The sequence below is a fragment of the Meriones unguiculatus genome, chromosome 2 (genome assembly GCF_030254825.1).
Source record: "Meriones unguiculatus strain TT.TT164.6M chromosome 2, Bangor_MerUng_6.1, whole genome shotgun sequence".
NCBI classification, from domain to species: domain Eukaryota; kingdom Metazoa; phylum Chordata; class Mammalia; order Rodentia; family Muridae; genus Meriones; species Meriones unguiculatus.
The window spans coordinates 148,313,548-148,328,090 of NC_083350.1; the positions used below are offsets into that span (position 1 = coordinate 148,313,548).

Below are 14,543 nucleotides of genomic sequence, written 5' to 3' on the forward strand. Positions count from 1 at the left end.
CTAGAACCTGTTATCTCAGTTGGTAAAAATTAGTAGGAAACAGAGACCAAGAGGATTTGGGTAAATTATGAATAGCCAAGCTCTTGTCAGATGCCATGAATAAGACACAGATCTGTGACCTTAAGGAGTTCAGACAGCAGGGATAGAGATTGTGTGTGTGTGTGTGTGTGTGTGTGTGTGTGTGTGTGTGTGTGTGTTTGATAATGGAAATGCTGGGGAGTTTTCACTATGACTTGACCCTGGAAACCTCCTTGCCAAAGAATAAGACATGTATGCTCCAGAAAGTTTTAACAGGTTTATTTGTAATTGTTATAAAGTTGAACTGTTGAAATGTGTTCACTGAAACATTTTGCTTGCGTTAATGTTTTACATCTTGGACTCATATTAAAAATTCACACACAAATGGATTTTCTGAATAAGTAAATTTCTTATTGACGGCAACTGAATGGTGTTTGTAGCATTTTGTCGTACAGTAGACTCATCCATTCCCTATTCTTGTCTAAGTGAGTTGTCCTACATGCAAGTGCATGTTTTTAATATTGTCTCTCTTCCCTGCTGTTCCTGTAAGTTTCCTACTAAAATACACTAAGCTGTAAAAAAGAAAAGAATAAGTGATGTAGATATGCGTCAACAATATTTAAAGGACACATCACAAAAAACAGTGCTCTTAGAAGGCTTTAAGTCTTTGAATCATTTCTGCTATTTGATCCTATTCTTAGATTAAACTGACCTACTTATTTTCCAGCTCACTAGAAAGAAGTCAACGCTTCCAAATCCGTTTCATTTGGGAAATTTGAAAAAAGAACTTTCAGAAAATGACCTGGAAGTCTATAACATGGTGAAGTAAGAAACTTCTAGCATGCCTTTTCACTTAAATTTCTTGTCTTTGAAGAGGTTTTACAGTGAGATAGTACAGAGATGATTTAACAATTATAATTATGATATAGCTCACAGACAGGCGGTCATATTTATGGTGATTTTGTATTGTTTCATTACATGTTCAGGGAAATGAACATATTCATACTGAAATGAAAACATCAAAAGTAGTATTTTGAAACGTGAAAGTCGTCTTTACCTCTCTATCCCAGATAACATACTTTTGGATGTTTGCTTTTTAAATTAGAGTTTAAAGACTAATTTTAGACTCCAGTAGATGCCTGGTTATCCTTAGCCCCATGCTGGAAGTGATATCTTCCAATGGCATACAGCTTAGAATGCTAACTTCTAGAGAACAAAGGGTTGGCCATTTGCCCAAATTCAAGGCAACTGTGAAAGGCCATCCCAGCTTCCTGGTTCCAGGTGGTACATGCAAGTCCTCTGTAGCAACGGCAGCACAATTCAGCTTCTCTCTCTGCCGTGTCCTGCTCCCATCACTTCCTCCTCCGCTGTGGTTTCATAGAACACATCTCACTAACTTCTCCCTGTATGACTCCCTCTCAGAATATGGATCCTAAAAACTGGTCCTAAACAGATAGATAAAAACTCCAACTTACACTGAATAAAGAATTCTGGGGTAAAAAGACCTAAATAAAGAAGGAACGTGTAATTTTCTTATGAAGTGTTTATAGCCCCCCGCCCCGTGTGTGTGTGTGTGTGTGTGTGTGTGTGTGTGTGTGTGTGTGTGCAGATACACTTGAGTATGCTGGTGTGTGAAAGCTAGAGGATAACCTTGATTATCATTCCTCAGGACATGCCTGGCTTGTCTTTTGAGACAATGTACCCCCTCACTGCCTGGAGTTAACCAAGCTTGTTAGGCTGGCTTGCCAGTGAGCCCCAGGGCCCCACCTGTCTCTTCCTCTCCATAGCTAAAGCTGCAAATGTGCGCCACCTTGCCCAGTTTTTTACATGGGTTCTGAGATGTAACTCTAAACCTTATGCTTGCAAGGCCATCACTTTCCTGACTGAGCTAAACCTAGCCCCATAGTCACTTCTTCTATTGGGTTTTTGTTTGTTTGTTTGTTTTGTTTTGTTTTGTTTTGTTTTTGTGGTTAGCTACCTGATCTGTGAGAATCTTCTTGCCTTGTTATTTAATTTTGATGTCATATGTGGGACCAACTGGTAGAACAAACTTAATTGCACTTAAGCAATGAAACATGTAGAAATAGAATTCTCATACACAGGAAGAGTGGGTGCATAGCCACCACTTTCTAAAGGAACTGTTCTCTAAGTGCAAGCGTGTGAATAGCAGTGCCAAGAAATGCTTTTTATCTGAAGTTGGGGCAAAAGTAAGATAACTTACCCGATTAAAATACTGCTCTCAACATCTAATGTGTTAAAATTTGGTATTTAATATCTTCCTATGTGATTGCTTAATTTTTAACAGTTAAAATACTTTTAAACAAATAAACTTGAATCCAAGTGGTAAACTGAAACCCCTTTGAAAACCCTAGTCCTCCATTTAGCAATTAACTGCAAAATTTACGATCATTTCATTACTGCCACATCTTTTTTTTTTTAAAAATACATACATTGTTTTGACATTATATCTAGTAAAAAGAAACTTTGTTTCAAGTATACAAATCCACATGTATAAACCACAGGTTTTCTTACCATAAAATGTGCCCATCATGTATAACTTATTCATTAATGATATGGAAAGTTCACTTTAAAGCCATATTATTAGATAAATGTATTGTATTACTCTAACTTGTACGTACCGCCTTTGTAAGTATATGACATAAGAAATATCTTTTACACCAAGCATTTTATTCAATGGCAAAGTTATATCCACTCTGTATTTCAACAGTCTCAACCACTCCCCACCCCCCTGATACCACTTTGCATGAAGGTTTCTGTTTTCCTCCCTGGGTGTATTGAATTGCCTTCCCAACTCCCGAAACTCAGCAGCAGAGAGGAAAAGACAGGGTACAGAAAGAACAAACTAAAAAGTCAGCCAAACCTTCCGTGGCAGTGGAACTGAAATCAGGTTCATCCCAATGTGGGACACTACATCCCCATAGCAACAAGGAGCACAATAACATTTAATAACATGCATGGTCATTATAAAAATTACAGGTAAGGTACTTTTAAGCACACCCTGTGTCACATAGAAGACATTCATGGTAACTATTATTGTTTCTTATTTTCTTGTTATTCTTTTAAATCTTCTTCCTTTGGGAAAACTTAAACATTATTTATGAGCTCTGCTGATCTATCTGAGATTAAATATTGGGGGAAGAACAGTAAAGAAAGAAAAACTGAAAACAGTAAGCAAATATTGTTGGAACATGGTCTAAGAATGGAGTTGTGTGAGAATTCTGAGTGCTTGTGAGAAAATTCCAAGTAACCAAAACAAGAGTCTTGCGACCTCAGTTTCTTCGAAAATATGGAATTGTTTTTGGAATGTGCTTCCAAGCCCCTCCCAGTTGAAGCAGTTAGGGACTGAGTTACTTCAGATTATTCATTACAATTGGCAATTGTTATTTGTTTATATGCCTCTATGGAAAAACATGTTTTTGCCACATGTGACTTGCCTCTGTGATTGTACACTTTACTCATGTGACTCTTCCTAACCCTCACAGTATAAGTTGTCTGATGCTCTAAATGAAGTTGGCTATTGCATGAGACTTTAGGCAGCCTCGTTTTTAGGCCTTATTCTCTCAGGTTCTATCGCCTTTAGAGTGGTAAACAAAATATCAATGAGAAGCAGGTTGCAGTAGTGTAGAGAGAGTAATCTAACCTTGTGATTGCTAATAATTTTATATTTCTTCAGGGTCATCATTGTTGTTGCCATGGCAAAGAAGTTTAGTGCTGTTGATTTCAATGAGTTTATTATGGTAGAGCTAATACTGTATTGTGCCCCACTCTAAACCGCTACCATTTTTGTGGCTTGTTGAAATCTATGCCAAACATGAGCTAAGTTATTCATTACAAACCATGGAAAAAGAGGGCTTAGCCAATTTGGTTATTTAGTGAAGAGACTTTAAGTTACTTGCAAATCAATTGATGTTTATCTGTCCATAGCTGGCACTGTTTGTCTCCATTAGGGAATTAATGATAGCCTAACATATGCGTTAGTTAAGAACGGGGAATTAAATGTTTGGCTCAGCTTTCTGTCCATAACTGTACTGCTAATATCAGTTCACATAATCTTGTGAGAACTCTACAAAATTCAAAAAGAAATAATTCTTCTAAATTTACTTAAATTTCCTTCTCTCCTTTTCAAGATTGACCTCTGGTCCTGAGAATACACTCTTCCACTACGTTGCCTTAGAAACAATGCAAGGCATCTTCATCACCCCCACCCATGAAGAGGTGGCTCAGCTAGGTGGTTCCATCCATTCTCAACTAATAAAGAATTTCCATCAGTGCTGTCTCTCTATTCGTGCAATTTTCCAGCAGACACTGAAGGAAGAGGTAAATATCTAAATATAGGTTTCTACCACAATAACTCTGTTTTCTTTACTTAACATGACCAGCAGTGTTTCTTTTAGTTAAATTCTGTGTCCTGGAATCTTACCGCTGGAAATGGTGGGCCTGGTTTTCCACAGCAAGAACATAAGGGTAGTTTATAATATCAGCTAGCCTCTCCTATCTAATATTTGTGGGTTAGACATTTGTTAATTGGTGGCTAGTGTTTCAGACTGGGATGAAATTTCATTTAATGTTGTATCCCTTGCTTAAGTAGTAATATTATATATAATTAAAATCAGTTGAATTCTGTGGTGATGGGAAGATTGGTATTGATCTCTCATTATGGAAAAATATTGAGAGGTTTATATCTAGGACTGCAGCTTAGCTGGTAAAGTGCCTATCTAACAGGAAGCCCTAAATCCCATCTCCTATTCTAAACAAACCTGTGTGGTGGTGCACATCTGTAATACCAACACCCCTGACTTGGAGGCAAGAGGATGGGAAATTCAGAAAGTCATCTCCAGACTCATAGGAAGTCTGAGGGTATCCTGAGCAGTATGAGACCTTGTTTCAACAAAAGGAAGCAGAACTGGAAAGGTGGCTCAGTAGCGAAGACCATTTACTGCTCTTGCAGGGGCCTGGGGTTTGGTTCCCAGCACCACATTCGACAGCTCACCACCACCTGTCATTTCAGCTCCAAGCGACTTGATGGCGTCTGGCCTCCATAAGCGCCTGTGCACCTGTGATGCGCCTCAACTCAACCCACGAGTCTGGGCACACACACTCATAAATAAAAACATAAATCTTTAAAAAGTAAAAGAAGGAAAGAAAAGGGGCTTTGTACCTGATCTAACATCTGTCCCGGCATATCTATCTGAAGATACTTATGATGAATACAGCATACCGATTTTGTGGCGAACTTGGGCTTAAAAGAACATTAACTGGGCTGGGAGTAAGGAGCCCTAACTCCTCCTGTTTTCTCAGCTTTATAGAAATCCAGCTGCATTAATCACTTCTCATGGCCGACTCAGCAGTGGAATTCTGTCTTCCATGCCTTCAAGTTCTCAGGAATTATTATTAACAAGACGTGTTATGCTTGACTAGAGAGCCCTCCTGCTTTCGGTTCCTGAGCTTTCCCCTCCCATGTTAACATAGTGGTGGCTGCTCCGGGAGTGTCCTCACCTTATCTGGTCATATTTAGCAACAGAAATTGGCTTTTTTCATTAAGCGTTAAATGTCTGCTCTGCACTAGACAATATTCTAGGTTGTACAAAAGAAAATAAACTAAATCCTTTCCCTGAAGCCTGTCTTCTAATGATGGAGCTAAATAAATTAACAAACAGTAAATCCAGGAGAGCAAGTGTCAAGAGGAAATTAGTCATAGTCAGGCTGAGCAGTGTGGGTTTCTGTCTTACCAGTTCCCTTTGATCGTGTCAAGCATTTTTGAACAGGCATGAGTGGAGAGGGAGAAGGCTGTGTGTCTGTTTGGAGAACACAACTTCTAACAGCAGGCTTCTGTGGGTAGACACACACACACACTTATCTTAAAAAAGAGGGAAAAAAAAAAACAGATCAAATATGAAGAGGCATGTCTGTAATCCAACCACCCCAGAAAAAGAGACAAAACGAGTGTAACAAGTTTGAGACAAGCTCCAGACAGCCCGAGCATTTTTTTTTAAATCCTGTCTTAAAAGAGAGAGAGAGAGGAACAGTACTTGCTCTCTAGGGTGAAAGCTTATAATGTATCTTAGGAGATAATGTTTAAAACAAGGACTGGTTTTGCTGGAGGTTAACAGAAGAATAGCATTTTAAACAGTCTGTACCAGAGTCAGCCAGCATCACCACCATCAGATAGTTATGTGAAACCATTTTATTTTTATAGTTTTGGAGATCAAACCCAGGGCTCTGAGCATGCTAGGCAAGCATTCTACCGCTGAGCTGCATCCCAGGCCCAAACATTTTAATGTAACACTATCAATACGAGTTAATACTCAGAACAGATGTTAACTTGCAGAAAAAGAAAGCGCTAAGTGGTGGAGGTGATTCAGAGTCTGCAAACTCGTTGTCTTCTCTGACCCCTGTGAAAGAACATGGCGTGCTGTTCGAGTGTTCACCTGAAAACTGGACTGACCAGAAAAAAGCACCACCAGTTATGTGCTACTGGGTGGTAGGGTAAGTGCGAGTAAAGTGTAAAATAAGAGGTTAGAAATGTGAAGGGGAAGTAGCAAGGGTGCCTGCTGCCTTAATGTCTCGGCCTGGGCTTGTCATCAAGCTTAAAAGCTTTTCGTATATTCTAGAGTTTTAATTTTTTACTTTTGGGTTTGTTTGGTTGTTTTGTTTTTTTTTTTTTTTCTAAATATATCCCTTTTGTCCTTCCAGTGGAGATGAGAGGATAATGGGGGGTGGAGTTGATTGAAGAATGTTGAAGTTAAGAAAGAGAGAGAGAGAGAAAGAAAAAGAAAGGATGAAGGAAGGGTTGGGAAGGAAGGAAGGAAAGAAGGAAGGAAGGATCAGGAACAAGGTTGGTCAGAGGTCTTCTCAAATAACTAAGACACCCCTCCACATTTCCTTGCTCTTTCTCCCACATCTCTTTCTTTTGTCTCTCCTTTCTTTCCCTCTTCCCTTTTATTCTTTCCTTTTCCACGTACTCCTTCAAGACCAACCTGTCTGTGTCAGCCTGTGTGTCCACTGTGGGCCAGCTTCGTTGGTCCTAGGCAGCTGTTTCTGCTTTTCCTTCTTTGGAAGAGTTTTCTGCTTTTATATCCATCAGCACTGACAGGTTATGTTCCCAAAGAGGACCCATGAATAACTTCCTTCTGCTCCTAAAGCAGCACTCTGTCGTTCTCTGCACCATCCCCTTTACTGTTTTTTGGGTTTGCTTATTGGCTTTCCCTTCATCAGAATGCCAGCCTTGTAAAATCAGGATTTTTGCTTGTCTTCCCTACCATTGCCATCTGTAGTTGCACTTGACACTCAATAGCAACTTGATGAAGTAAGAAGGTGTGGTAGATGGAGTTATATAAGCAAACAGGATGGATGGATGAGCGAATAGCTTAGTGAACCCAGAGGCAGAGATATACTCAGCACCTCCAAGCCTTACATGTTGCAAAGAAATTTGAACTATGTGTACTCGCTGTGTGTTTATAGATACACTATTGACATATATCTCTATATTTATACAAAATATGAATATCTACATATATATGCACACACTGCGCTAGATCATACGACTATAATACAGAAATTCTGAAGAAGAGCAATGTATTTAAGACTGCATTGATTAAATAGGAGTTAAGATATACATTATTTATTTAGAAACTGAGATGTGTTCTACTTTCTGTAAACTTAGATTCCTGAGATTTTGGAGGTAGTGTTTTTGTTTTCAGTTTATTAGTGATTCTCCCAAAACCAAAAAACAAATAGAATGGGTTTTAATCATCTTTAATTTCTGAAATGACCATTTTTTTTTTCCTTCTCCCCACAGAAGGCTCTTTCTTCATCCCAAACCTCAGGAACTGTATGTCTGTTTTCATGACTCCGTCTCAGAAATTGCCATTGAAATGGCATTTAAATTGTTCTTTGGATTAACGTTGTAGCAATGTTTGTAGGATGCAAAGCAACACAAATGGACCCTGGGACAGTGTCAGAATGGCTGAAATCAACATATAAAGAGAAGGCTTAGTGTATTCATTGTTCAGTATTGAATTTATCCTGCTAATACTGAGACTCAGTGCTGTTGGGTTGGTGCATCAAATCATGTGTAGTATTATATAAGACATCCAGGCTGATATGGAGTCAGGATTGCTAACTTATTGCCATTTTGGTATACCATGCTAATTTATTGAAAAGTTTTAAATAATGTGAATTCTTTAATAAAAAAATTAACATAGGAGATGTTTATCAGGGGATCGTATTGAACTCATTGCTTTTCTTAAAGTCCAGGACTGACTGATACCTGGTAAAGGAATCATGGCACTGAAGAGATGACAAGGTTCTGCAGTCTGTCAGTGCTGTGCAGTGAGTGAGCCCTTGCACCAGGTAGACCTCAGAGCACCTGGACAACCACATGTTTTTTGCATTGGGACTGTGAAAGGCCCACTTAAGAAAAATGTGTTGCTTTTTTTCCTTTTGGTTTGGTTTGTTTGTTTGTTTGTTTGTTTGTTTTGCTTATTGGTCAGTATCTAAATTTGCAATATCTGTGTTTTGGTTTCTTAGCAAATCAGAATCCTGTGCATTAGTTTAAGTATTTTAGTAGATATCTCACTACAGAGATATGGGGGAAGGATATCAGTGAGAGTTAATTTATATTTATTTGACTTCCTTTATTCTTTGTGGTAAACTTCATTTGGATTAGGATACATGTTTGTAATCATCTGTAAACTTCCATTGCTTTCTTTCTTGTTGAAGTACATTCTGGTTCATATACATTTACAGGAACTCTACCAAATCACATTAAAAGCACTGAAAGGGGACTGGGGAGATGTCTCAGAGGTCATGAACAAGTACCTCACTGGAAAAGACCTGAGTTCAGCTCCCGGCCCCCAGGCCAGGCATTTCAAAACCACCTGTAACTTTAGGGAATCCTTTAGCCTCAACAAGTACCCCAACACACAATTAGAAAGTAAAATCTGCTTTAAAACACTTAAAAAAAAAAAAAAAGCTAAAGCCATGGTTACTTCTAAAGAACTTTATTTTAATTGTAAGATTACACTAGTCTTCCACTCATCTGAGAAGGATTAATATTATCTAAATAAACAGGAAGTGCAGAGCAAGCAGCTTCCAAAACTATCGAAATGACAGAGACTGCTATCTGCCTAGACAGCCACCCAAGACATCCCTATAACACTGTAGCATCATATGAAAGTAAAAGACGTTGCCTACCTGGAATTCTTAGAAAATCAGACATAGTGAGGCATGGTGGCACATTCCTGTAATCCCAGTATTCAGGAGGCTGAGGCAGGGGGATACAATAAATTCAAGAACAGGCAGGGCTACATAACAAGACCCTAGCTCAAACAACAAAAACACAAGTACTTTCTTAGTATAAAGAAATTTTAGACTCTTGCTTTCCCTTTCCCTCTCCCTTCTCTTCTCTCTGTTCTTAGCTTTCTTTAGTTTCTGTCACGTCACAGAGAACGGTCCCTAAGAGGTTAGGAAGTGTGTCACTTTTTGTGCCAATGGACTGTGGATAATGATACATACCTAACAAAAGGGTAATTGTAAAATAATTGCTTTTAAATATTTCTGACACAAATTGAAAAAACTGTGAAACCATCCTACGAGGTTTGTCTGCCATTGTTTGCTTCTGTGTGTTCTCTCTAAACCATGGTTGTCACATGGTATAAAGTGTGAGCTGTGGCTACCTTTTATCATTAGATGGCCACTGCTTGAGAACCAAAGGAAACAGCATTGGCATACCCATTACTGCACAACATGGCAGGGATGGTCTCAGAAAATTACTTCTCAGAATAATTTTGTGAATAAGGATTTATATTTTCAATTTTTTTTAATGGTAAATTCTATTAAAACTTGAACCTACACACCAAACCATATGAACTAATTTAATTATGAAGAGTCTTATTTCTGTATGTAATTAAAGCTATTTTTCTACATTATCCAGAGATTTAAATGTTTGAAGTATTATGTTTGCCTTTAAAAAGTATTACATTTGTGTGTATGTGTGTGTGTGTGTTTGTGCTCACAAAACGGCACCAGGGCCCGTGTGCTAAGGCACACATGAGGTCTGTGTACAACTAGTGTTTACTGTCTCTTCCTACTGTGTGGGTCCTATGGATGAAACATGTGTCATCATGCTTGGCACTGGCTACCTTAAACCACTGCACCATCTTGCTATCCTTATGTTGCCTTTACATACACTTACCCAGCAAATGATTCCTGAACTTCTACCCACTGCCAAGCATTGCCAAACACTGCAGGTGCAGCAGTGAACAAAATAAGTAAGGCTTTCTGTCCCCAAAGAGTTTGTGTTCCCATGGCAGAGGGAGACCACAAATAAGATAAAGTATGTTGCAGGATTGCTAAGAGAATTACCAAGGAAGTAAGAAAATGTAGTGAAGTTGGCAAACAGGGTGGCCCAGGGAGGGTTTGCTGAAGGGACCTCAGACCCAATTGAGAAAATGTAACCATGCTTTCATGAGGAGAGAGAGCACATAGGTCCTTAGCCCAGGTACTTTTATATCAGTTAAAATCACTAGAACTGTTAGTGGCAGCTTTATTCATAATAGCAAGAAAATGGAAACAACCCAGATGTCCCTCAACCGAGGAGTGAATACAGAAATTGTGGTACATTTACACAATGGAATACTACCCAGCAATTAACAACAAGGAAATTATGAAATTTGCAGGCAAATGGTGAGAAGTAGAAAAGATCATCCTGAGTGAGGTAACCCAGAAGCAGAAAGACACACATGGTATATATTTATAAGTGGACATTAGCCATATAATATAGGATAAACATACTAAAATCTATAGTCCTAAAGAAGCTAAACAATAAGGAGGACCCTAGGGAAGATGCTCAATCCTCATTCAGAAGGGCAAACAGGACAGACACTGAAAGTGGGAGAAGACTGGGAACAGGACAGGAAACTACCACAGAGAGTGTCTGAAAGACTCTACCCCACTGGGTATCAAAGCAGAGGCTGAGTCTCATAGCCAAACTTTGGGTAGAGTGCAGGGAATCTTATCAAAGAAGGGGGAGATAGAAAGACCTGGAAGGGTCAGGAGCTCCACAAGGATACCAACAAAGCCGAAAATCCTGGGCCGAGGGGATCCTGCAGAAACCAGTACTCCAACCAAGGACCACGCATGGAGAAGACCTAGACCCCCTGCACAGATGTAGACCATGGCAGCTCAGTCTCCAAGTGGGTTCCCTAGTAAGGGGAGCAGGGGCTCTCTGACATGAACTCAGTGGCCTACTCTCTAATCACCTTCCCCTGTGGGGTGCAATCTTGCCAGGCCACAGAGGAAGACAATGCAGCCAGTCCTGATGAAACCTGATAGGCTCGGGTCAGAGGGAAGGGGAGGAGGACGTCCCCTATCAGTAGACTAGGGGAGGGACATAGGGGGAGAAGTGGGAGGGAGGGTGGGACTGGGAGGAGATAAGGCCGGGGGCTACAGTGGGGATACAAAGTGAATAAATTGTAATAATAATAAATTTTAAAAAAGAAAAAAGACCCCCCCCAAAAAAATCACTAGAACTTCCTTCCTTCCTTGAATCAGTACATTGTCACACAGGCAATCACTCAGTTTCAGGTCTAGACTTTGAAAACTTGACTAAACTCCCTTCATGTTAAAAAGCACTGTTCCAAATAGATATTTTCTCACTGGCCTTGTATCACTGGATGGAGATGGCATCACAGAGGAATAAGCAATAATATTGCCAACTGTCAAGTTAGACATGAGCATACAAGGAAACAGCATTGAAGGCAGCAGACTGGGGTTGTTTTTTTTTTTTGTTTGTTTGTTTTTTGTTTTTGTCCCCAGTGACCAGAGATAGATCCTTACCTTAAAATATATATATACAGTTTTATTTGTAGAGTAATTAAAGTAACATCTCCCACTTATGCTGGCATTCTTGTTGACCCGCTTCATTACTTAACTTAACTGAGACTGAAACATCTCTCCTTACAGGTCTCCGCAAATAAAAAACTGATCATTTCTGAAATCAGCAGCGGGCTTCATAAAGGATCTTGAAATCAATTGATGAGCCGATTTATATTTTTAAAAAGTCTATGGGTGATGATTAAAATGGCTGCTTCAGGAAGATTAATCTAGACATGGTATATTAAATAGAAAGATAAACTGGTAATACTAGCAGAAGGGGTGAGTGAAGCAGATGGAAGTGCGTGGAAGCAGAATTTGCCAATTAATGTCATGATCACTAGTCAAACTATTAACAAGATTCCTGGTCTGCAGTCCTGGCCTAAATGTCTCCTTACTAGACACAAAACTAGAAAACTTATAGCATGCTTGAGATAGGAATGAAAAATTAAGTCCTTGTGTTCAAGAGAGCTAAAACTCATCCATCTCCCAATAAAAGTGTCTCTTGGTGGGTCATACCAAATGAAGGATAAGGCAGACGACCTACTGAAAAATATTAAACATGCTTTAAAAAGAAATTAAGAATGTGTATATGATGCCATGGTGGGATCTGGTATATGGAATTAAACAAAAACCCAGATAGAAGAAAGAGACATTCTTGGGGCAATTCTGGTAGAGCCAGTCTTGAATGTGGTATCAGCTTCTGAAGAGGCCTCAAGCGTGGGGTAAGGGCAGACTTGGTGAACTTGAGCCCTTCAGGGACTCCATGAAAATAAAAGTCTTTTCTTAATGTTGTTGAGACTTAAGTGGCTTTTTTTTTCCACTTTCATTCTGTCCTAATGACACAATGGAAGAAATTTTCTAGGGGGTCACGTGTGTAATATTGCAGAAAAGTGAAAGCAGTGATGTTATACCAACTGTCTTTTGTCAAGTATTAAATTTTCAAAAGTATAAAAATACTACTCAATTTTATATTTATAGATAGATAGATAGATAGATAGATAGATAGATAGATAGATAGATAGAGATATACAGAATTTTAGAAAATGTATTTCATCCTCCCTTATAGCTAGCTTCCATGCTGCAGCATGGGAAGTGCAGCATGGCTGACTGGGGAGAAGAGCCAGCAATATTGTCACCCAGCTGTGAACCCCGTGAGTTGTAATGGCAATCTGCAAGTCATTGGGCCCACTGCTGGAGCTGTGGCTTCATACCTAACTGCTTTCTTGTTGAATCTGAGGTCCACTCCACAAGAAGGAGCTGTGGCACTGTAAACCTGGCCAAGAGCCCATGGCTGAAGGTTCATAAGCCCCAGTGGGGGGAAGGGGGCTACTTACTGTTGTTTTTGCTAAATGAACATTTTTAAAATTTTTCAACATCCTCATGTTTTTACCTATAGATCAGGGCTGCTCTCGGCCTCCTTGTAGCTACAAGGGATAGTTAATGCAAGACAAACCCAGAACTATCTAACTGCTAAGAATAAGTGATGGTGCCGTGGTTGGCCCTAAAGGAGGTATCTATATCACCCCTCCAAGGTTCAGGGAGCATTACTGAAGAAGGGGCAAAAGACTGGTAGAGCCAGAGGATAAGGAGGTATGCCACAAAATCCAAATCTTCTGGACACATTGCATTTGTGAGTTCACTGCACCTGCAGTTACCTGCATTAAGACTAGTCATAGCAACATAGCCTCTTGGATTCTGGAAGAGGCACAAGAAGCCCCAAGCACCCCAAGAGGCAAACAGTATTTGATAGCTTCTGGTGGAGAGTGCCACAGCCACTGAAAAGTAGCCCATGCTTCAGAAAATAAACTCCCCACCCATGCTCACACAAGCAATCCTAAGCAAACTCAGTGGAAAGCAGAGAGAGGGGGAGGGAGGGAAGGAGAGGGGGAAGGGAGGGAAGACATAGCTGATGAGAAATGAATCTTAACCAGGCATGTGAGACTATCACAAGTTTATTCCAAGCAATCAGACTTTTTATATCCTTAACAGATACAGACTATAGTGGCAGTTTCCAGGATCAACACAACATTAGTAGCTAGGATACTATGATGTTTGCAAGCTATACAGGATACACAAGATGCATGTTTAAGACTAATTGGTCTGTCACACCTCTGTGTGCTTCATTGACTTCAAGGGAACATTGAACTGCAGGAGTGCCTTCGTTTCTCAGGAACTGAAAGGCACACAAGCGTCCCAGGAGTCAAGCACTCTAACCTGAAAAACCTGTGACCCATGCCTCTAGAAAGTCAGCTTAGTGATTTCCTTCAAAACGACTAAAATTTCACTAAATACACGAAACTGTCAAAAAATAAATTCTTTGACAGAATTTATATATATATATGTTATATATACATATATATATGGATATATATATGTATATATATATATATGTATATATATATATATATATATATATATATTTTAGCTATACATGGTGGCTCATACTCCTGAGGCTCAAACGGGAATTTTACCGTAAGTTGGAGGCTAGTCAGGGCTAAATTGAGATCCTGATTCACAATTTTTTTAAATGATAATTAAAAAATTATTGATTTTTCTCTGCAATAGATTTTTCACTATTTTAACTGGGTAAGTGGACATTTTTAAATATCTTTAATATGGTCCTTGTT

General features: G+C 39.3%; 1 protein-coding gene across 3 annotated transcripts in view; it reads left to right on the forward strand.

Annotated features, from left to right (window-relative positions):
- The window catches only part of Intu (inturned planar cell polarity protein), a 69,766-nt gene extending 56,975 nt beyond the window's left edge, over window positions 1-12,791 (forward strand). For 2 of the 3 annotated variants that reach the window (XM_021664891.2, XM_060378254.1), the window contains exons 13-16: window positions 746-843; window positions 4,167-4,356; window positions 6,368-6,525; window positions 7,838-8,251. In XM_021664891.2, coding sequence (XP_021520566.1) covers window positions 746-843; window positions 4,167-4,356; window positions 6,368-6,525; window positions 7,838-7,949 — 558 coding nt within the window. In that variant the 3' untranslated portion in view covers window positions 7,950-8,251. Of the gene's footprint in view, window positions 1-745; window positions 844-4,166; window positions 4,357-6,367; window positions 6,526-7,837; window positions 8,252-12,003 lie in introns of those variants that run through there. The other variant, XM_060378255.1, reaches the window with a different exon arrangement.
- Window positions 12,792-14,543: the final 1,752 nt, after the last annotated feature.